Source organism: Piliocolobus tephrosceles, chromosome 17 (genome assembly GCF_002776525.5).
Source record: "Piliocolobus tephrosceles isolate RC106 chromosome 17, ASM277652v3, whole genome shotgun sequence".
In the NCBI taxonomy this organism is placed as follows: Eukaryota; Metazoa; Chordata; class Mammalia; order Primates; family Cercopithecidae; genus Piliocolobus; species Piliocolobus tephrosceles.
The window spans coordinates 74,329,237-74,351,746 of record NC_045450.1 but is presented as its reverse complement, the minus strand read 5'-3'; the positions used below and the strand labels follow the sequence as shown (position 1 = coordinate 74,351,746).

Below are 22,510 nucleotides of genomic sequence, written 5' to 3'. Positions count from 1 at the left end.
CCCCGTCCAGTGGACACGTGACGCGCGTGACCTTACCTATCACTGGAGATGGCTCTCACTCCTCACTGTGCCCCTTTTGCCTTGTATCCAGTATCAGCGCAGCCAGGCATTCGGGGCAGCGACCAGTCTCCACGTCTGGGTGATAGTGGTCCCCCGGGCCCGCTGCCTTTTCTTCTTTGTTTTGTGTCTTTATTTCTATGATCTCTCATCTCCGCACATGAGGAGAAAAACCCACAGACCCTGTAGGCTGGACCCTATAAATACTGTTAATAAAATTAGTCCTAATACCCCCGCAGCCTGCAGCCCACCAGGGACCCCCGGAGTCTCCAGTCCCAGAAGGAAAATGCCAGGCTGGGAGGGGAACAGACAGGACGATTATTGATAAGTGGATCCTGGAAGATCAGCACACGCCCCTTCTGGAGGCTTCAGAGCCACCTGTGGGGGCTGCTGCTCCATGGAAGGGCACAGACGCCAGAGCCCCTGGTCCTCGACTCAGGGCCCCCAGCCAAGGCCTGGCCAGTGGGGAGTGAAGCCTCTCACCCTGCCTGCACCCCCCACGCTGTGGTCGCCCCCCCCGCACCCCCCACGCCGTGGTCGCCCCGCCCGCACCCCCCACGCTGTGGTCGCCCCGCCCGCACCCCCGACGCTGTGGTCGCCCCGCCCGCACCCCCGATGCCGTGGTCACCTCCACCCAGCCTTCTCCCTACGAAGTCAGATCTCAAGTGACCTGGGCCCAGTGGCTTCACACTTCCTCACTAACGGAAGCTGAGGGAGATGGGGGCAGTGCGGGCGGTCCCCTCACCCCCAGGGCCCTCCAGGGTAGGGCAGCAGCAGCGTGGGGGACCCTATCCTGCCCTGTGTGCATTTCAAGATGAACCCTTGGAGGCCCATATGGGAAGGCACTGAGCCCTAGGCTCCACCGAGGAGGACCTGGTGCTGGGCAGCTCACACCTGGACCACATCTGTCCTGTGGTCGGCCTGGTTCTGCTGCCCACAGTGGAAGGGAGCCCTGGACCACCCTGGTTCAGACCCTGCCTCCCCGTTTGCCAGAAGAGGCCGGGCCGGGCACAGTGGCTCGCGCCTGTAATCCCAGCACTGTGGGAGGCTGAGGCGGGCAGATCACCTGAAGTCAGGTGTTGGAAACCAGCCTGAGCAACATGGTGAAACCCTGTCTCTACTAAAATTAACTGGGTGTGGTGGGCCACATCTGTAGTCCCAGCTACTCAGGAGGCTGAGGCAGGAGAATTACTTGAACTTGGGAGGCAGATGTTGTAGTGAGCCAAGATCACACCACTGCACTCCAGCCTGGGCGACAGAGCAAGATTCCATCTCAAAAAAAAAAAAAAAGGCTGGATAAAGGGAATGGTTCCGCCAGTACAGATCCCTAGGACCTTAGCCATGTTTACAGAATCAGAATGAGCAGGGGTGGGGTGTGTGTGCAGGGCTGGTATGCATGTGTGCAGGGGTGTGTGTGTGCAGGGGTGTGTGCAGGGGGGGGGGAGCGTGTGCAGGGGTGGTGTGTGTGCAGAGGTGTGTGTGTGCGTGTGGGGGTGTGTGTGCAGGGCTGGTGTGCGTGTGCAGGGATGTGTGTGTACAGGGGTGGGGTGTGTGTGCACTAGTGCATGGCTGGAGGTGGCTACTGGAGCCTAGACTGTGTCCTGAAAGATGTTCAAGCAGCATCTGTACAAAGCCCTCTTCACAGCTCCTGAGTCCTTCTGGCCTGAACCGAAGACTTAGGCACTCCTGCACCCCAGGTCCAACCAGGAGCCATTTTCACACCCCTCCTGGGCTGGATGCCGACAACACGTACCCCCGGATGTGAAGGGATGTTGCTTTTATTGAGGGCCTACTGTGTGTGTGTGTGTCCTGAGCTGTCCCCAGGTATCCTGCCCCCCAGGTGAGCCCAGACACCCGCTCAGGAGATGCTGGTCCTTGCATGCGAGCAGCAGGGTTCCTGGCATCTGCAGTCCTGGATGGGCAGGTCTTCCCTGAACTCCAGGAGCCCTAAAGGGGGCTCTGGTCTCCCAGCTTTCACAGGAGACACAGACAGAGGACCAGGGGAGCGAGGGAGGCCAGCAGGAACCCCCGCTGGTGATGGAGGCTGGAGGCCCCGGAGGGGTAGCCGTAATACGTCCTGCAGGAGCCGCCCAGCTCGTCCCGCGGGATGGGCTCCTCCTCGGGAGCCTGCGTGAGGTTGCTGGCCTGGGGACAGACACAGGTGGGGCAGCCTGTCTGCTGGCGGTTGGGGGGACGCGCTCAGGCAGCCACCCCATCCTCACCTGCTCCACAGCCTCGAAGACCCTCAGCAGGTTGTTGGCCAGTGCACCCCTGACTTCCGCCTCTGTCCAGTTCCTCCTGAGCAGCTCAGCGATCAGGTCTGGATACTTGGAGACGTCCTCCAGCCCCTCAGGGACCCTGTGTTGAGGCCAGGAGAACCTGGGCCCCCACACTAGGACACACGTCCCTCCTCCAGCCGCCTCATCCCTCTGACCGGGTCACGAACCTCCCGGCTCATCCACAGGACAGAGCTCTCACCCCCTTACCTTGAAACACCGTCAAAGTCCCCACCAAAGCCCACAGCTCTGGCTCCTGCCACCTCCTTGATGTGATCCAGATGGTCTGTCCAGGGAGCAGCAGGTATGGGTCCTGAGTGAGGCCCTCCCGCTTCAGCCCCCTTGGCCGCTCACACCCCACCTACCGGCCACTTGGGACAGGTTGGCCTTGTTGGTGCAGGAAACGTAATTGTTGTAGAAATTCACCATCACCAGGCTGTCCGTCTGTTTCTACACAGGAAGACAGGGTGGAGCTGAGAGCCGGGAGGGCCTGCCCAGGGAGGTGGCGGGGGGGTGGCTCCCTCGGCCCTCACCACCAGCCTCAGGACGTCGTCAGGCACGTTGCGCCGGCTTGCACACACGCTGTAGGCCGAGGAGTGGCTGAAGATGACCGGGGCTCTGGACAGCTGCAGGGTGGCCTTCATGGTGGCCACAGACACGTGAGCCAGGTCGATGAGGACTCCCAGACGGTTCAGCTCCTTCACCACACGCTGGGAAGACAGGGCTCCGTCCACCCTCACAGCCCCCAGGGTCGGGGCTGAGGAGGTGGACAGGCTGGACCAGGTGTGGGTCATCGTCCTTCATGGCTGGAAGTCTGGGGCCACTCAGGGCTCAGCACCCACCAGCTCCATTCTACAGATGAGGACACTGAGGTCCCACGTGGGGAGATGCATTGCTCCGGTCACCCTCCAGGGCCTCTGCCTTCTCCTCGGGGGTGACCAGCCCCTCCCACCCCACTCACCTGCCCAAAGGGTGACAGGCCTTGGCTCTGGGGCTTGCTGTCTCCCGTGTCCACCAGCCAGTTGTCAGCCCTGCGGGAGCAAAAGACAGGTGCCCAGGGGGTGAGCGGTGGTCTCGGCCTCCCATCAGCCCAGCAGGCGAGGTCCGGCCTGGGACTCATAGGCGGAGGGGATGGGCTCAGGAGGGTGGCAGGGAGTGTCTGCCCCCTCCCTCCTGACCACAGCCCGGGGGCCTCCCGTGGGGAGTCACACACCAGGGCGTGTTGCAGTTGTGGGTGAGGGTCAGGTACCGCATGCCCAGCTGATAGAGCGCCCGCAGGACGCCCAGACTGCTGTCAATGGAGTGGCCGCCCTCCACGCCGATCAGGCTGGCCACCTTCCCTTCCTGGAAGGCCTGCCGGATGCCTGCGGGGAGAGTCGGGGTGCAGGGGAGTGGGCACCTGGCGTCTGGAGGGGAGGTGTCCTGATCAGTACCTGCTGCTCAGGATGAGGGCTGGGTGGGAGGACGCAGCACCTGGAGGGCCCAGGTCAGGACCCCACCTGCACTGCTGGTGACATACAGGAAGGTCTCAGGGTACATCTGGCACATGCGGTGGACCACATCCATCTGCTCCAGCGTCCTCCGCACGGTGTCTTTGTCCTGGGTGTCGCAGGGCGTGTACACGGACCAGAACTGGGGGCCACAGTGGGTACCAGGAGCTGATGCAGCCAGGTCTCAGCCCACCCCCACATGCCTGTGGGAGTCTGGTTTCCCGCCCCCTGGGAAGCCCTCCCTCAGCCTGGGTGTCTGTCTCTACAAGGACCTGTGGCGCTGAGGGACCCTGGAGGAACAACGCCACAGGGACGGCCACACTGTAGCCAGGCCCAAGGTAGGAGATGGGATGACCCCACGCAGGGCGAGTGCAGGGCAGGGCGGGCGGTACCTGACCTCCCACGAAGCCAGCCCTCAGCTTGGGGATGTTGGTGTGTGTGTCGGCCAAGGTGGTCAGGTTGGCCCTCGCATCCTGCAGCTGGTTGTTGAACATACTCAGCAGCTGCCAGGGCAGGTCGTTGTGCCTGGAGTCGCCGGGGGGAGGCCAGGCAGTCAGGGAGGCCACTGGGACCTGGGGGCTTGCGAGCTCCTGAACTCCGGTCTGTGCTCCCCACTTCCTGCTCCTCACGGCAGGCGCCGGACTGAAGTCCAGGCCGCAGGGGTGACGGATCACTGGCCACCTGGACACACCTGTGCAAGGCTGCACTTCCCACCTGTGTCCACCCCCAGGGCAGAGAGCCCCGAGCCAGGAGCTCAGGGAGCTGGGTAGCCCGTCCCTTCCAGGGCCTTTCTCTGTGGAGGAGGCTGGCGGGAGGACACACTGTCTGAGGGTGGGACACAACCAGTCAAATGACGTCAATGGACAGGATTGGAGACATGGGGAAAGGGGCAAGGAGCTGGGGGTGATACTGTTTCTGAGAGTTTTCAGTTTAACAATCCAATTGCCTCTTGGGGAATACGGTGGGTGGCTGGATAACTGGAATGGCCTGTCCTTGGGGGGCCTGGCACTCCCATCCTTCTGGGGAACAGGGCGTCAGGTACAGGCTTTGGGGGCCACCCAGGCGTCTCTGCTGCCTCTGTCTCCAGGGAAGAGCCCTGTACCCAAACTCCAATCAGATCCTTCTAAACTTCCAAAGGACTGAGGCTCTCCAAGGTTTTCCCAGGAGCTGGCGGTGAGGGTGGGAGCTCTGGTAAGGAGAAGGAAGGGGAACACAGAGGAAGGGGGAGCTGGCGCTCTCAGAGCTGGCGACTGAGTGAGGGTCTCAGAGGGACCGAATCCAGCTGCCCAGCAGCGCCTGGCAGAGACCAGGAGCAAAGGGAATCCACTCTCGTTAGAAACGCAATTCTCAGGCCGGGCGCAGTGGCTCACGCCTGTAATCCCAGCACTTTGGGAGGCTGAGGCGGGCGGATCACAAGGTCAAGAGATTGAGACCATCCTGGCCAACATGGTGAAACCCCGTCTCTACTAAAAATACGAAAAAATGGCTGGGCGCGGTGGCTCAAGCCTGTAATCCCAGCACTTTGGGAGGCCGAGACCGGCGGATCACGAGGTCAGGAGATCGAGACCATCCTGGCTAACACGGTGAAACCCCGTCTCTACTAAAAAAAAAAGTACAAAATATTAGCCGGGCGTGGTGGCGGGCGCCTGTAGTCCCAGCTACTCGGGAGGCTGAGGCAGGAGAATGACGTGAACCCGGGAGGCGGAGCTTGCAGTGAGCTGAGATCGCGCCACTGCCCTCCAGCCTGGGCGACAGAGCGAGACTCTGTCTCAAAAAAAAAAAAAAAAAGAAAGAAAAAAAAGAATCACATCTCAGGCCCAGGGTAGGCTCTCGGTTATGATCTGTGTTTCAACCAGCAGATCTGACTCCTGGGATCAACCAGGCCCCACTGCAGCCCCAGACAGCCCTCGTCCCTGACCCCGTGACCTGGAGGCTGCAAGGAGGTTGGGAAGGGGCTGGAGCCTGACCCCCAGCCCTGGGCAATGCTTGGGGTTCCCCTTTCCCGTCACTGGGTCTGGGGCCTCAGACTCCTTCCTGTGATGTGGGCTGCGCCCCTGTCTCGGGGGGACACCCTCGGAGGGTGTGTGCTGGGATGGGGCCACGGGGGCCCTCCATATCCAGTTTCCAGACCCTCCCCTCTGTGCCTCAGTTTCCCCATCTGGAACATAAGGGTGTCTTGGTGCCTTCCTTGCAGGGCAACTGGGAGAGGCAGAGGACTAACAGTGTTCATCGTTTCCAGCCGTGGGCCCTGCGTTCGGTGACCCAGCCGAAATCTACAGGCCCACACGAGCTTTTCCAAGGCAAATGCACCACGGAGCTCCTCGGGGGAAATGAGGGGAGGGCTCTGCCCTTCCTGGGTTCCAGTCGCTCCTGACCTCCCCTGGGCTGGTGCCCCCAAGCCCAGCGTGGCACACTTTCTGGCCCCGCCCCTGGGCAGATGGGTGGGCACAGGCCTGATGCTGGTGTAAGTCTCTCCCAAAACTCCTGCAACAGCGAGGTTGTCTCTGGCCACAGCGAGTCCACATGACAGCCTGCACTGGCACGTGCCTCTCCCCAGCCCTCGGCACAGAGCGGGTGCTCAGGACGCATTTGCTGAGGGCAGTGGGAATGAGCTCCAGCCAGGGACCCTGCCCGGGCAGCAGCCTCATTGCTAGGGTGCAGCCCTATGCTGGGCACTGTCCTGGGTGGGGCTAGGCAGGGTTCCCAGGAGACTTTACTCCTTGGCCTGAGGACACAGGCGGCCCATCTCCAACATTAGCGTGGGATGGGTAGGAATTCCCAGCAGCCGCCCTTGGAGGGAGAGGCTGCAACGGGGCAGCTGTCTGCTCTCCCCTCCGTCCTCCTCCTACAGCCCCTCCTTTTTTTTTTTTTTTGAGACAGGGTCTCACTCTGTTGCCCAGGCTGGAGGCCAGGGGTGCAGTCACAGCTCACTGCAGCCCCCAACCTTTTGGGCTCAAGCAATCCTCCCACCTCAGTCTCCCAAAGTGCTGGGACCACAGGTGTGGGTCGCCGTGCCTGGCCAGCCCTCTCCACTCCTGCTGGAGAAAACGATGGGAAGGTGGGGCCTCTGGTTTCTCAGTGGGACACGGGCCCTGCCTGCCTCATGGCCAGGTCAAACTGCAGCTAATCAGACCCACCCTCCTTATCTGGGCGGCTGGGGCAGTGCCCTTAGCTGGGATATGGAAACTGGCATCCTGCTCCAAGGAGTGCTGGAAAGTGCTGGAATTGCAGCAAGCACACACTCAGGCAGCTGTTTGTAGGGGAGACTGCTGGCTGCCCCCGGGACCCATTCTCCTCTTTTACTTTGTAACTTTAAAACCCCCCATTTTTAGTGGGCACACAGCCGTCTGGATTGAAGTTACTTCCTGCCCCTGCGTCGCTGGCCGTGGCGAAGGGATAAAGGTGGGTCCTGTAACAGCTTCTAACAACTGACCCCTGGCCGGGCGTGGTGGCTCACGCCTGGAATCCCAGCACTTTGGGAGGCCGAGACAGGTGGATCGTTTGAGGTCAGGAGTTCAAGACCAGCCTGGCCAACATGGTGAAACCCCATCTCCACTAAAAGTACCAAAAAAATTAGCAGGGCATGTTGGTGGGCACCTGTAATCCCAGCTACTCGGGAGGCTGAAGCAGGAGAATCACTTCAACCTGGGAGGTGGAGGTTGTAGTGAGCCCAGATCGTACCACTGCATTCTAGCCTGGGTGACAGGCGACAGAGACTCTATCTCAAAACAAAAACCTGACCCTGACAGTCACCTGCTGCTTGTCCTTTTTCCCTTCTTTACCTCTCCTTCCTCCCTGCTGGCCGGCGTACAGATGTGAGGGCTGGAGCTGGCGTGACCATTTTAAACCATGAGGATGCGTGGGACCACCCTCGGCTCCCTTTCTGGAGCTGCCTCTGCTCCCTTAAGTTTTTAAAATTTGAGACGCAGTCTCGCTCTGTTGTCCAGGCTGGAGTGCACTGGCCCGATCTCGGCTCACTGCAGCCTCCACCTCCCGAGTTCAAGTGATTCTCCTGCCTCAGCCTCCTGAATAGCTGGGACTACAGGCGACTGCCACCACACCCGGCTAATTTTTTGTATTTTTAGTAGAGAGGGGGTTTTGCCATGTTGGCCAGGATGGTCTTGAGCTCCTGACCTCAGGTGATCCGCCCGCCTTGGCCTCCCAAAGTGTTGGGATTACAGGCGTGAACCGCCTAGCCTGGGCTGTTCCCTGAAGCTCTTACACAACAAGACATCAGGTTTCCCTGCTTTGTTCACAGAGTTTTTCCCCAGCAAAGCCCAGAGGCATCTTCCCGGAGGAGACACCGTGCCAGACACAGGGCGAACTCTCAGTGACCCTCCCCCCCCAACGCAGAGCCAGTGTGGACCCTGATCTGGAGCCTGGAAGCAGGAGGCCTCCATGGAGACCCAGTGTCGGGGCGTTGGGCCAGAAAGGGGCGGGGAGGAGGGTCAGATTCCTGGGCAGTGGGAATCTCCACCCTGCGGAGACCAGGAGACAAGCAGGTGACCCTGCACCCCAGTGAGGTCGGGGTGGGGCCAGGCGGGCACTCAGGGCAGCACAGACAGGGGCCGGGCCGCACGGGCCTCCCCCCGGGAGAAGGCAGGCCAGGGGGAGTGGGAAGACAGCCACAAATATGCCGGCTGAGAGGGCCTGTGGGGCACCACCCACACCTGCAGCTTTCGGGAGAAGCTGAGGCACAGGGAGAGACGGGGCGCAGGGCCTCAGCATCCCCAGGTGCAGAGCTCACTCTCTGCTTCGGGGCCAGGGAACTGGGGCCTTGCCTCCCTCCTGCCCTGACCCTGCAGACCTTCATCCGTTGAAGTCTTGGGGGCCCTGAGAGACCCCACAAAGAAGCAGGGGCCAGGAAAGGGCAAGGGCTCCAGCACCAGAAACTGAGCCCCAAGCCAAAGGCACACCCCAGCCCCGGCTCCCCCAGCCCCGGCTCCCCCAGCCCCAGTTCCCAGTCCCAGCTCCCCCAGCCCCGGGTCCCCCAGCCCCAGTTCCCAGTCCCGGTTCCCTAAGCACCTGGCTTAGGTGGGCACTCACCCATCAATGACAGGGGAGTCCTTCATGATCCTCTCTGCCTCCTCCCGGAAGAAGTCTGCAGTGCAGACGGCCACAAGGGGCCAAAGCCACCATGTGGTCCACATGGCGGGGTCCCCGGGGACCTGCGTGCGCCGCTGCCCTGGTGCCTCTGTGCTGGCCTGGCCGGCCCGTGCAGGAGGACGAGTTTCAGGCTGTGAGGAGTCACTCTGCCTGCCAGAAGAGGCACCAGAGGCGTTGGGTGGAAGTGATGACAGCTGGCTGTTGTCCTGTTTATAGCTTCCCATGTTCAATAAGTAACCAGCACATTCCCCGCCAGTGTGTGTGGGATGGAAGGCCGGACACCCGGTGACTGGGCGTTGCTGTCTGGGCCAGGCAGAGGCGTAGTAAGAAGCTGGGATCCCAGGCCCGGGGTGGGGCTAGAGCCCAGATGAAAGGACAGCGGGCTGCGAGCAGGCCCAGCACAGGATGAGCGGTGAGTGGCTGTCAGCCCTCGCTGTGCTGCTGCTGTTATTAATTGCTACCACCTCCCTCAGGACCCGGGGCCTAGATCTGCAAGCAAGGAAACCGTCATTCAAATAGTGCATTCTCATGAAGCACCTCTTTCTGCATAAAAATCATCTCACGTGGCTTGCCATAGGGAAACATCTGGGCATTTCAGAATCTGCTGCACAGCCCGTGTGCCCCTGACGCCTGCTCTAACGCTGAGGGGTCTGCACCCCGCCCTGCAGCCCTCCGGCGTCACAGGGACCCACACTGCAGCTACAGACTTCAGGCCAAGCAGCTGGACATGTCCTTGGAACCGGGGCCTTTTTATTTTTTTGAGACGGAGTCTTGCTCTGTCGCCCAGGCTGGAGTGCAGTGGCCGGATCTCAGGTCACTGCAAGCTCCGCCTCCCGGGTTTACGCCATTCTCCTGCCTCAGCCTCCCGAGTAGCTGGGACTACAGGCGCTCGCCACCTCGCCCGGCTAGTTTTTTTGTATTTTTAGTAGAGATGGGGTTTCACCGTGTTAGCCAGGATGGTCTCGATCTCCTGACCTCGTGATCCGCCCGTCTCGGCCTCCCAAAGTGCTGGGATTACAGGCTTGAGCCACCGCGTCCGGCCGGAACCGGGGCCTTTCTAGGCCTCGGCAGAGCACACTGAAGTCGTCCGACGGCTCCCGGAAACACAGTTCCCAGGTGGTGCCCTGTCCGAAGAGTCTCAGTCCCAGGGCTAGGCGGTGTCTGGGGTTCTGGGGGACAGTGGGCTGAGCACTGGGGCTAAACCAGGCCTGCTGGGAGGAGCAGGAGGGAACACCGGTCAGAGGCTTCGCGGCGTGGAGACCGCAGGAGACCGCAGGGAGGAGGATCGCCCCGGCTGGAGCGCAGCGGCTCCCTCTCAGCTCACTGCAACCTGCACCTTCTGGGCCCAAGCGTCCTCCTGCCTGAGCCTCCGGAGCACCTGGGACCACAGGCGTGCACCACCACGCCCAGCTAATTTTTGTACTTTTTGTAGAGACAGGGTCTTCCCCATGTTTCCCAGGCTGGTCTCCAACTCCCGGCCTCAAGCAATCTGCCTGCTTCCTCTCTCAAACTGCTGGGATTACAGGCATGAGCCACCATGCCCAGGTCATGATAAATAGTATTTTCATTCAATATTTTTAAAACATCAGAATTCATGTAAAACAAAAATCCAAAACGAACAAAGTACAAAACTTTAAAATAGCTGGGCGCGGTGGTTCAAGCCTGTAATCCCAGCACTTTGGGAGGCCGAGGCAGGTGGATCACGAGGTCAGGAGATCGAGACCATCCTGGCTAACACGGTGAAACCCCGTCTCTACTAAAAAATACAAAACAATTAGCTGGGTGTGGTGGCGGGTGCCTGTAGTCCCAGCTACTCGGGAGGCTGAGGCAGGAGAATTGCTTGAACCCGAGAGGCGGAGCTTGCAGTGAGCCGAGACCGTGCCACTGCACTCCAGCCTGGGCAACAAGAGCAAAACTCTGTCTTAAAAAACAGCATCAACAACAACAACAACAGCAAACAGATCTTGTGAGAACTTGCTCACTACCACGAGAACATGGGGGGAACGGCCCCCACCTCCAGCTGGTCTCTCCCTTGACGCGTGGGGATTATAATCTGAGAGGAGATTTGGGTGGGGCACGGAGCCAAACCCTATCACGCAGCTTCACCATTCAGGGCCCAGTGCAATATGGAAATGCAGCATCCTTATTCAGACATCACAAGAATGTCAGGGCCTCGCAGCAGGGGGTGGGGGGGGGGGGTAGAAGCAGGTGCACAGACAGGGGTCGGAAGCCCTGTGTGGGCTGCATTTTGCACCATTTCTGAGGCTCAAAGCCACTGACTTAACAAGAGGGTGTCCTGGGGGCTGGGCCTGGTAGGCTGTGGGTTCCCATCTCACGACCACCGTCCAAGGGCAGCGTAGGTGAGCTGGTTAGATGTCTTGGCCTCGGTCTCTTTGTCTGTAGAAGTCACGGAGGTACCTACTTTAGGACAGTCCTGCTGTGAGCACAAAGGCACCAGCCACTCAGAACCAGCCTCAGATCAAGACCTTAAACCTGTCTTTCCCATGGGGTTTCAGTTTGCCCCGGAGTTTCCAGTTGCCTTTCTTCTCCTGCCCTCCACTGGGTGCCCTTATCTTCCATCTTCCAAGCTCTGGACTCTGCAGTCTCCCTCCCTGCCCCCAGAGCCTCCCTCGTCCAACCTGCCGCTCCCAGCTTGGAATCTCCGTGCCCACTTAACGTCTGCACGGAAGGTCTTCCACCTTCGTTTGGTTTATAGTCCTGATGGAGTTTGAACGTTTGTCCCAATCTCACGTGGAAACTGGGTCCCAGTGTTGGGGGGTTTTGGGTCACGGCGACGGGCCCCTCATCAGTGGCTTGGTGCAGTTCTGGAGGTAATGAGTGAGTTCGGAAGAGAACTGTTAAAACCAGCCTGGCACTTCCCCTGTCACTCTCTGGCTCCCTCTCTGTGAACAGGAGAATCGGGTCTGGTGGTAGCGAACTTAGGCCAATTCGTGCGGAATCAAGGAAAAACAGCGAGGCCTGGGGCAGGGAATGGGACGCTAATTTGTGCTGACTTCCTAAAATAGAGAACACCAAGGTCAGGGGGGCGAGAGTCCACGGCCAATGCACGGTGAATCCAGGAAAACACCGAGGTCTGGGGCAGGGAACCCAGGGCCAATTAACAACCAACTTCCCAAAACTGCACCATAAGGAAAAGCCCCACGCCCAGGAGCAAAGGATCAAAGGCTGCCCTCCCTACAGCCCCCAACCCCCACCATGTCCCAGATGGAAAGGAAAGTGCTGTGGACTGGCTATGGGCCATCCTTTCATCTGCAGGCACCCGTTTACCGCAGGCTTTGATTAGCCATGGACCAAATCTTTCATCCAGATAAGGGGGACAGGAATCATGAAAGGTGAACTTAAGACCCAGAAAGCTGGCCGGGCACGGTGGCTCACACCTGTCATCCCAGCACTTTGGGAGGGTGGGGTGGGCGGATCACCTGAGGCCAGGAGTTTAAGACCAGCCTGGCCAACATGGAGAAACCCCGTCTCTACTAAAAACACAAAAATTAGCCAGGTGTGGTGGCAGGTGCCTGTCATCCCAGCTACTCGGGAGGCTGAGGCGGAGGTTGCAGTGAGCCGAGATGGCGCCAGTGGACTCCAGCCCAGGCGACAGGCGACAGTGCGAGACTCCTTCTCAAAAAAAAAACAAACAAACCAGAAAACTTTGTAACAGCGCCCACTCCCATCCTACTCGCGAGCTTTCTCACTAATAAATCCCTGCTTTCGCTGCTTCCTTCCTGTGTTTTGCTCGTTACTTTGTATGTTTTGTCTACTACTTCTTTGTTCGAGCACCAAGGACATGGACAATGACACTCCAGGCCATCCTTCCTGTGACACCTGCTCCCTCCCCTTCTGCCGTGATGAGAGGCTCCCTGGGGTCCTCACCAGAGGCAGACGCCTCCCGCTTCCCGTACAGCCTCCACAACCATGAGCCAAACCCACCCCTTTTCTTTATAGATGACCCAGCCTCAGGGATTCCTCTGGAGCAGTGCAAAGCAGACTAAGCCCTGTTCCATTCGTGGGCCCTGCAACCATCCCCTGGCAGCGGCTCTGCGGGAATTCACTCCCCAGTCCTCCCGTCCGTGTCTTGATTCTGCCCTCATCACGGATCAGTAGTTTCGCTGGATGTGCACTTTGGGTGGTAAACCTTCTTCCCTCAGGAGGTGACTGCGCCACCGTCCGTCTGTGCCTGCTGGGTTGATGGGAGCCACATCATCGCGCCCGGCGCTGTGTGGGCCACCCCTCTTCCCCCCGAATACCGTGACTTCTTATTTTTCACTCCCTGGAGCTGTCCCTCTGCCTCCAGTCCAGGGAATTTCCAGTCGCCGGTATTCCTTCTCCCCTCCTTTCTGAGCTCCGTCTGGCAAGGGTTTCGGGCAGGGGTTGGATTGTTTGAGCTTCCTTTTTGCCTCCTCTCCTGGGTTTCCTCATGCTTATTCCGTACACTCCATTTCCTCTGTTTTGTCTCCCAGCACGGTTCTTTAGTGTTTTCTTGGGGTTTGTGTGTCTGGGTCTCCGGAGGGCGGTTTCCAACGTTTGCTGTGTTCTTTCCTGCCCTGCTCCCATCAGGGCAGCGGAGCTGCTTGGAGTCAGCTGCACTCTGTTCTCTCCTGTGGTTTACCAAGTGGAATGTAGGCGCGTCTCCCATTGTTCATCTGACCTTTTGTTGCATTTGCAGACTTCCCTCGGCAGCTGGTAACCTTTGTCACCTCGAATTTCACATTTAAAAATAAAGCGACAGCAAGGTGGGCAGTGCCGTACCTGTGAGTGGGCTCTCGACCCCAGGCTTTGCGTGGGCCGAGCTCCAGAGACGCCCGGTTACCAGGAGCCCTTGAAGCCAGAATACAAGCATGAGCATTTTTTTTTTTACGAAATGGGGTCTTGCGATGCTGCCCAGGCTGGACTCCAACTCCCAGGCCCAAGCGATCCTCCCACCTCAGCCTCCCAAGTAGCTGGGTCCACAGCAGCTACTTTTAAAGTAACTGCCACCGCGCCCAGCAGCGTTTTTTAAAATAGCTACCCCAATTCCCAAAAACATGTTTAGGGAAGGGCCTCCTGACCTTCCTCTGGCTGTAGGGGTGAGGGGGTGTGTCTGTCTGGGTGGTCCTCGGGCCAGTTCTTCCAGCTGGGAACAAATCCCGACCTCAGCGTCTCCCTCACTCCCGGCCCACTGTGCCCGTGACGTCTGAGCTGAGCTCCTCTCTGGCTCCCTGGTCTCTCGCTGGAACACCCTGGAATGTTCCCAATGGGCCCTCCAGGCCGCCTCACAGACACACTCTGCCATTAACTTCCTCATTCCCAGAAATGGGTTGGAATCTTTGCCTACAGCAGAGACCTATTGTCTGACGAGTGTGTTAATTTTTTTTTTTGAGACAGAGTCTCACTCTGTCACCCAGGCTGGAGTGCAGTGGCTGGATCTCAGCTCACTCCAACCTCCGCCTCCCGGGTTCCAGCGATTCTCCTGCCTCAGCCTCCCTAGTAGCTGGGACTACAGGCGCCCATCACCACGCCCGGCTAATTTTTGTATTTTTAGTAGACACAGGGTTTCACCATGTTGGCCAGGATGGTCTTGAACCCCTGACCTCATGATCCACCCACCTCGGCCTCCCAAAGTGCCGGGATTCAGGTGTGAGCCGCCACGCCCAGCCCAAGAGCGTTTTTTTTTTTTTTTTTTTTTGAGACGGAGTCTCGCTCTGTCACCCGGGCTGGAGTGCAGTGGCCGGATCTCAGCTCACTGCAAGCTCTGCCTCCCTGGTTCACACCATTCTCCTGCCTCAGCCTCCCGAGTAGCTGGGACTACAGGCGCCCGCCACCTTGCCCTGCTAGTTTTTTGTATTTTTAGTAGAGACGGGGTTTCACCGTGTTAGCCAGGATGGTCTCGATCTCCTGACCTTGTGATCCGCCCGTCTCGGCCTCCCAAAGTGCTGGGATTACAGGCTTGAGCCACCGCGCCCGGCCCGTTACTCTTTTCTAATTCCTTTCCTCTCACCTTCGTGGACAGGAGCAGGAGGAAATGCCTGTGCCTTCACTCACATCTTGACACAGAGGGTGCAGCTGGCAGAGTCGCGGTGGGAAAAGCTCAGGGTGTGTTTAATTCTGTTTCTTCCACTAGTTCTGGTTGTGCGTCTTTCATGTCCCTGACTGACCAGGGCCCTTTGTCCTGCCCAGGCCCTCCTGCCTCTCTCCTCCCCTGGCCATAGTGAGGCTCAGGGAGACAGCCGGGGTCAGTAGTCCTAGGAGACCCCTGGGGGTGGGAGCAGTGCTCTGTGAAGAGTGTGGGCTCCTGCATCAGAGTCCTGGGTCCATCTCCAGAGACGGGTGCACCGAGGCCCCCACCTCGAGGCTCTCCTCACAGGGTGGTGCTGACCTGGCTCTGTCGAGAGGCAGGCGACAGCCTCGCCAGAGTGAAGGCGGCGGGTCAGACGCAGAGTGACGTTTGTGTTTCCACCCGGCTGTCTCCCAGAACCGCACAGAAGCCCCATCCACAGCCAACACGCAGACGCCTCCACGGCCCTATCGGATGTTACCGCTTCTGCACAAGCAGCCACAGGCAACACGCCCCCCACACACAGATCATCGAGACGAGAGTACCTGGACACATCCCAAGCCCACGTGGTCAGACACGTCCACGTACCGAGAACAGACACGCGCAGCCTTTCCCACACTCAGGTACCTGCACGTGTGCACACAGACATACATATGGGCACAGACAAGCCGCGCACGTGCACCTGCTCACATGAGCCTCTCCTTGCACGTGCGAGGGACGGGAGCCCACGCTCAGCGTGGGGCCCATCTGACCACCCACGGGGCCTGACACAGGGGCCCCCAAATGAGCCTTGAGGAAGGAACATCTGGGAACCTGCGGCTCCACAGGGAGCCCGGCCCTGTCTCTCTCCCTGGGAGGCCCCAGTGGCTCACAGCAAGTTCAGCAGCCCTGGGCTCTCTTCCAGCTCCTGACCAGGCTGATGTCTGCACTGGGGGAGTCCATAGGCCCCTCAAACTGCAGGCCCAGCTGCGAGGCCGGCACCCCACTTCTGCCCCCCACGCCCCCCTCCCAGCGTCCCGCTCCCCCCGAGGCAGTAGCTTCCCTGCATCCCCCCCCGCCCCCCCAGGCCCCCCCATGGCTGCCCCCACCACTCTGACCCCCACAGCCCACATTTGCACCCGGGCGTGAGCTCTTCCTCCCAGTGAGTCCCAGGGACACACCTCTCAAGGACTCCCCAACAGGCTCCCGGCTCCCAGGAGGTCGGCGCCCCTCAGCCTGGCCTCCCCACCCTCCAGACACAGTCACCCCAGGGGCCACCCTCTCACCCCTGCCTGCAGCTGAGCCCCCCACCCCCGGTTCCATCCTCTGAGACTCTCACCCTTCGCCGCCCGTGATGGTACAAGCTGTGACCCCCCCTCCCACCGGTTCCATCCCCTGAGACCCTCACCCTTCGCCGCCCGTGATGGTGCTCCACGCTATGCGCCTGCTCACTGAGGTTCTCCCTCACTGATGGTGGATCGCAGGCAGTTGGAGAGGAGAGGGGCTTTCCGCCCCCATTACAGCCCTGGCCTCAGCCTTGCTCCACACTCCCCAAAACCACAACCCCTGGCTCCTGGCTCCCCGAGACTCACCATGAGCGGGACAGGATGCTGAGTACCTTGGCTCAGCCACCCCAGGCCCAGGGAGACAGACCCGCCTCCTGCCTCCCAGGTCACAAGGCTTGGGGGTTGTTTCTGGTTTTCAAGTTCAGTCCTGCCACCCACAGTGCTCTCCAGCTACAAAACAGCCACCTCCTTAAGAGAGGGCCTGCACAGGACCCCAGGGAGAGCCGGGCTACAGCCTCGCGCACGTCAGCTGGTTCTTGTTTCCGAAGATATTCATGCCCTCAGTGAGGCCCTGAGCATCCGGCCAGCCCAGGGGCTTCTGGGACTCGGTCCCAGGCCAGGCAGAACCTGTGCTTGGTGACCACCCTTTGGGGCCCGCCAGGCAGTAGTGTAGGGTATCACCCTCAGGCCGCAGCAGGCTGGGAAACGGAGAGGAGAGGGCCTGGGAGCTTGGGCCCATCCCAACGAACCCAGAGAGTCTCAAGGGGCCTGGGGGTCCCAGGCCATGTGTTCTCTCCCCACTGGCAGATCCCAGCCACCTCCGATTCCCTTGAGGGAGGTTGACCCTGGCCCCGGAAGCTGGGACAAACTCTGTCCTCAGTTTCTTTGTCTGTAAGTGCGATGGGTTGATCTCCCTCCGTCCCCAGCCACGGTCAAGGATCGGAATGTCCTCTGGCTAAGTCACAGGGGCTTTTGAAATCAGAGGAGGGTCTGCGTGTGGACTGCACTGAGCTGGAGACCAGGCTGGCTTTGGAATTCTGAGGCTGCAGTGGGAGGGGGGCATCCTCCATGGGTTCCAGCAGGCAGGGGGAGGCCAGGCCTATCCCTGACCCACCCGGGGGTTGGAGACCCAGGGCTGCTGCTGGGCCAGTCATAGGGACCCTTGGAGTCAGACGTCTTCAAGCAGCCAGCGGTGGGGAGCAATGGGAGGAAGAGTGGGAGCTGCAGAGAGGGGAGGGGGTACAGGGGGCTGTAGGGAGGGGAGCAGGGGAGGTGCAGGGGGCTGCAGGGAGGGGAGCAGAGGGAGGGAGGGGGCTGCAGAGGGGAAGCAGGGGGGCACAGGGGGCTGCAGGGAGGGGAGCGGGGGGTACAGGGGGCTGCAGAGGGGGAGCAAGGGGGCACCCCTATGGAAGCCAAAGGTAGAGAGTGCTGGTGGGATGTGCACATGTAAAGACCGAAATAAAACCAGATGTGTGCAGGGTTCCCACTGTTCTGATGAGAATAAAATATATATTAATCTATAAATCACAAAATGTGAATTGTGCAATTTTGCCCGGGGAACAGTGCCGCAATCCCTTAAGCTCGGGAGTCTGAGACCAGCGTGGGCAACATAAGGAGATCTCATCTCTACAAAAACCAAAAAGACTAGCCAGGCATGCTGGTGTGTGCCTGCAGTCACAGTTACTTGGGAAGCTGAGGTGGGAAGGCTGCTTGAGCCTGGGAGGCTGAGGCTGCACTCCAGCCTGGGCTGAACATGACGACAGCCTGTCTCAAAAGTCAATATATAAGTAATGTGGGCCAGACCTGGTGGCTTGTGCCTGTGATCCCAGCCAGCACTTTGGGTGGCCAAGGTGGGAAGATCGCTTGAGGCCAGGAGTTTGAGACCAGTCTGGGTAACACAGGGAGACCCTGTCCCTACAAAAAATACAAAAATTAGCCAAACGAGGTGGCACACACTTGTGGTCTTGGATACATAGGAGACTGAGGCAGGAGGATGGCTTGAGCCCAAGAGGTTTAAGCTGCAGTGAGCCGTGATCTCAACACTCTAGCCCGGCTGACAGAGCAAGACCTTGTCAAGATGGATAAATAAACTAACAAACTAATTAAAATAAAAATGCAAATTGTGCAATTTTGGAGATTCTGCATGAGTTAAATCCTATTTGCATTTAACCCAAGCATTACACAATATGAAGATAAATGGTAAACATGCTAATAATTTAAAATTTTAATTTTTCTTGACTTATAATTTTTATTTTTATTTTTTTGAGACTGAGTTTCGCTCCATCACCCAGGCTGGAGTGTGGTGGTGCCATCTCAGCTCACTGCAGCCTCCGCCTCCGGGGTTCAAGTGATTCTTGTGTCTCAGCCTCCCGAGTAGCTGGGATTACAGGCGTCCACCACCACACCCGGCTAATTTTTGTATTTTTAGTAGAGACAGGGTTTCACCATGTTGGCCAGGCTGGTCTCAAACTCCTGACCTCAAGTGATCCACCCGCCTCGGCCTCCCAAAGTGCTGGGATGACAGGCGTGAGCCACGGCGCCCGGCTGCCTTCCAGTGTTTCCAGGCACAGATTGGCACGGGCGTGGGCTCCTGGCCTTTGCATGCTGTTGGTTTCTGTTGACCAGATGGCCTGGAGACCTCCCGGCGTGGATATTTCCACCTCATTCTGTGCAACACGTACACAAGCCTCAGAGCTCACGTTACCTGAGCAATTCCTCTACACAGGGACCGTGCTGAGGGAGCTCCCGTGGCCTCGTGAGGTACGAGCAGTTTCCCCCTCACCTCTCAGGGCCCCCGGGCCTTGGTGCCCGCCTCCCTCTCCTACCTCAGCCACAAGTCTCCATGCCGTGCCCCAGGGGCTTCACGCGCGAGCCCTAAGCACCCCACCTCTCTGCTGCCCCCTCTCCCTTGTTCTAGCTCCACCCTGTCTCAACTCCTGGCAATTTCAGTAAGAGAGAATTGTGCCCAACCCTGGCCAAGCAATTCCCTCACCTGCAATGACCTGTGCTACTCCCACCTGGCTCAGGCGGGGCCAGACCTTCACTGCAGTCCCAACAGCCCAACCCTCCTTTCCCCTTCTGCTCCAGGGCCCGCCCGGGACCTCCAGCCGCCTGCCCCATTCCCTGCCACACTCCATCATCTCCTCTGGAGCCGTCCCGCCTCTCGGTAAAACCTGGCCGCTTCCTGGCCACTTCCTGCCCACTTCCTGCCAGCTTTGCGTTTGCACTGCCCTTCACTGAGTGTGCTAAGGAGAGAAGGCCCAGCTGTCCCGATGGGTACTACTTTGAATTCAGGATCACAAACTTCAAGGAACCTCTTTAAACCACCGAGGAATCCTGCTGCAGCTCCCAGTGCTGGGACTAGAAGCATCCATGCCTTCTGGGAACGTTCTGGTGGAGCAGTTGCCCTGTCCTCGAGGTCAGCTGCACACACTGGGGCTTCACTGTCCTGGGGGTGCGGATGCCTCGTGGCGACCCCCTCCTCCATCCAACGACCCCTCGTGGCACAGCTCCCAGCACAGCCGCTGTCTCCCTCCTCTCTGCCCGTCTCTCTCCGATCCTCTCACAGCAGGCTGGGCCATACTGCTGCCTGCAACCGTGCTCAGTCAGCCTCTGAGTGGGTGACCCCTGGACCCGCTGCCTCTGTCCTTCCAGGGCACAGGTCCCAGCCTCTCCTGGCTTGTCTGTCTCCAGGCTCTGAGCCCCATCCCCACAGCACTGACTCCTCACCCACCTGAACCCCCAGCCCAGCCCCTGAGGGAGCCAGCCTCCTGCTGCACACCCCAGCTGGAGGTTAGGGAGCATTTTAAATTCAGTTTTTGTTTTGTTTTGTTTTTGAGATGAAGTCTTGCTCTGTCACCCAGGCTGGAGTGCAGTGGTGTGATCTCAGCTCACGGAAACCTCTGCCCCCCCAGGTTCAAGCCATTCTCCTACCTGAGGACAGGACACGTGGGGGATGCCTGAGCCCTACGCCTTTGGGCCTCAGTATCTGTGAAACGGGTGGACACTCAGGGGCCAAGGCAAGCCTCGGGCTTGGTCCCCCTCCTCTCCCATTCACGCCCCACGGCTGCCAGGACAGCGGGTGGCCCCGGTGTTGACCGCCCGTCTGGCTGCTGCAGCTGCTGCCCTCTGGTGGCCAAATCCCAACGAGACCCCGTGGGGCCGGTTCACTAGGGCCTGGCAGGATCCTGCAAGGCGGGGTCCTGCAAGGCGGGGTCCTAGGGGCTCACTTCACCCAAGAACCAGCTGCTCATTCCTCAGAGTGGGCTCCGAGGACCTGGGAAGGCGGAGCAGGTGCTCGGAGTCACCACTGTCTCCATGGCTGTCCTGCCCTTTAACCCACACCCAGCCACCCCCGAGAGCACGGCTGCTGTTACCTGTCCCCTAGTCTTGGAAACTGAGGCAGAGAAGCCAGGCCCAGCCCACTTGGCTCATGGGAGATGGAGCTGGGATGTACGCACTGGACACAGGTCCACAGACTCCAGGGCTGCATGTAGACAGGCACCACTGCCCTGCCAGGCCCGCCTGCCCGCTCTGTCCCCAGTGGGAGCCGGGAGCCTCAGCCCCACCTCTGAAGCCACCCCTCGGGGCAGCTCTGAGACGCTGCTTTGGGACTCAGTGTCCCTCCACCGCAGCCGACGTCCCTCCCCCTGAAGCTGCTCGTCCACCGCAGCCGACGTCCCTCCCCCTGAAGCTGCTCGCAGGGACTGAGGGACCCTCCCCGTCTGCTCCTGGCCTCCGCCTGGGGATTTGTCAGTCGAAGCTGAGGCCCAGCGGGAGGCGTTTTAGAGACATTTACACATTTGGAGGCCCTAGATGCCCCTTCCACCCATGACACCCACTGAGAGGCTCCATGGGGTCAGACGCCAATCAGCAAAATTCACCAAGAGATGTACAGGCTACTTGACCCTCACCATGAAAACAGCTTTGCTGTATAAGAGCCATTGACCAAAGCGGGGTCTGCCCTTCACTACTCCCGCCACAACTCCAGACTCCAACTTCCCCCATGCCCGAGGCTTTCTCTCTAGAATGTCCTGTGATAACCCTGAAGCTCCCCCAACCCCAACCAGGGTGCAGATTTTTTTTTCTTTTTTTTCTTTTGGATACAGAGTCTCGCTCTTTCCCCCAGGCTGGAGCACAGTGGCACGATCTCGGCTCACTGCAAGCTCCGCCTCCCGGGTTCCCGCCATTCTCCTGCCTCAGCCTCCCGAGTAGCTGGGACTACAGGCGCCGCCACCGCGCCCGGCTAGATTTTTGTATTTTTAGTACAGACGGGGTTTCACCGTGTTAACCAGGACAGTCTCAATCTCCTGACCTCGTGATCCACCCGCCTCAGCCTCCCGAAGTGCTGGGATTACAGGCGTGAGCCACCGCGCCCAGCCACAGCTTTGATTTTCATTCAGCAAATTCTTTCCACCTGGTAGAAAAATATGGCTCCGGACAACCAGGCCCTGTTTTCAGCTGGGCAGGAGGGCAGATGACTGTGCACAGAATTCCAGAACAGAGAATAAGGCCAGGGCCTGGGCGCTCCTCACACAGCCTCTGGGAACTCTTCCTGGAGGAAGGGGCACGTGAGCTGAGTCCCAAGGGTGCCTAGGACTGCACCGGGGTCCGCAAGAAAGGAACAGCAGGCACAGTGGACAAGCAGGAGTGTGGGGCCTCTGGAGGGCCCGGCGGGTCCAGACCTTATCCTAGGGACCACGGGGAGGGCCAGTGAGAGGACAGCGGCGGGTCTGAGAGCAGCTCTCTCACCTCCTGGAATCCCGGGAAGCCGCCGCGTCCCCTGCCCCGCACACCTGGTCACAGCCTCCTGGAATCCCGGGAAGCCGCCGCGTCCCCTGCCCCACACACCTGGTCCCAGCTTCCACCCACAGTGGTGTCCTGGGGTCCCCGGGCCTGTACCACTCCAGGTGGGCACCCCAGTACCCCGGCCCAACACCCCAGCCCACTCACCCTGGCCTCTGCGATGCAGGCTTGCTCCCCAGCAAGGCCCCAGCCTAGGCAGCTCCCACGCCAGCCTCACAGCTGGGCTGGCCCTACCCGGCCACCTGCTGCCCCTCTCAGGCCCCTCCTCAGGAAGGTGAAACTGCCCCATTTCCTGCAGGAACCCTGTGTTCTCTGAAAGTAGAAAGAGGAGGGAAATGGAGGAGGGGAGGGGAAGGTTGGAGAGAAAGGGCCAGGGGTGGGAAGGAAGGGCTGGAGGAGGGAACTTTGCTCCAGGAGATGGCTCAGTGTCTTGACCTCCCCCAAGGCTAGAAACTTCTTCAG

General features: G+C 59.7%; 1 protein-coding gene across 2 annotated transcripts; it reads right to left on the bottom strand.

The window, feature by feature from the left end:
• Positions 1-1,794: 1,794 nt before the first annotated feature.
• Positions 1,795-22,293, bottom strand: DPEP1 (dipeptidase 1). Of its 2 annotated transcripts, XM_023228990.2 has the most exons (11): positions 22,196-22,293; positions 8,870-9,079; positions 4,216-4,348; positions 3,833-3,965; positions 3,547-3,697; positions 3,295-3,364; positions 2,867-3,043; positions 2,699-2,783; positions 2,544-2,619; positions 2,280-2,415; positions 1,795-2,202 (listed from the first exon to the last, which is right to left on the bottom strand). In XM_023228990.2, the coding sequence occupies exons 2-11, from the start codon at positions 8,971-8,973 to the stop codon at positions 2,032-2,034; spliced, it is 1,236 nt and encodes a 411-aa protein (XP_023084758.1). In that variant the 5' UTR covers positions 8,974-9,079; positions 22,196-22,293; the 3' UTR covers positions 1,795-2,031. The 2 variants fall into 2 exon arrangements, with proteins under 2 accessions (XP_023084758.1, XP_023084757.1); XM_023228989.1 differs by having other exon boundaries at positions 1,820-2,415.
• Positions 22,294-22,510: the final 217 nt, after the last annotated feature.

Excerpts from the sequence above, each read along its gene's own strand:
- DPEP1 (XM_023228989.1), bottom strand. The coding sequence starts at position 8,973 with ATGTGGACCACATGGTGGCTTTGGCCCCTTGTGGCCGTCTGCACTGCA. Across the intron at positions 3,044-3,294 it reads GCCTGTCACCCTTTGGGCAG|CGTGTGGTGAAGGAGCTGAA; the intron begins GTGAGTGGGGTG and ends CTGTCTTCCCAG. Across the intron at positions 2,416-2,543 it reads GACTTTGACGGTGTTTCAAG|GGTCCCTGAGGGGCTGGAGG; the intron begins GTAAGGGGGTGA and ends GCCTCAACACAG.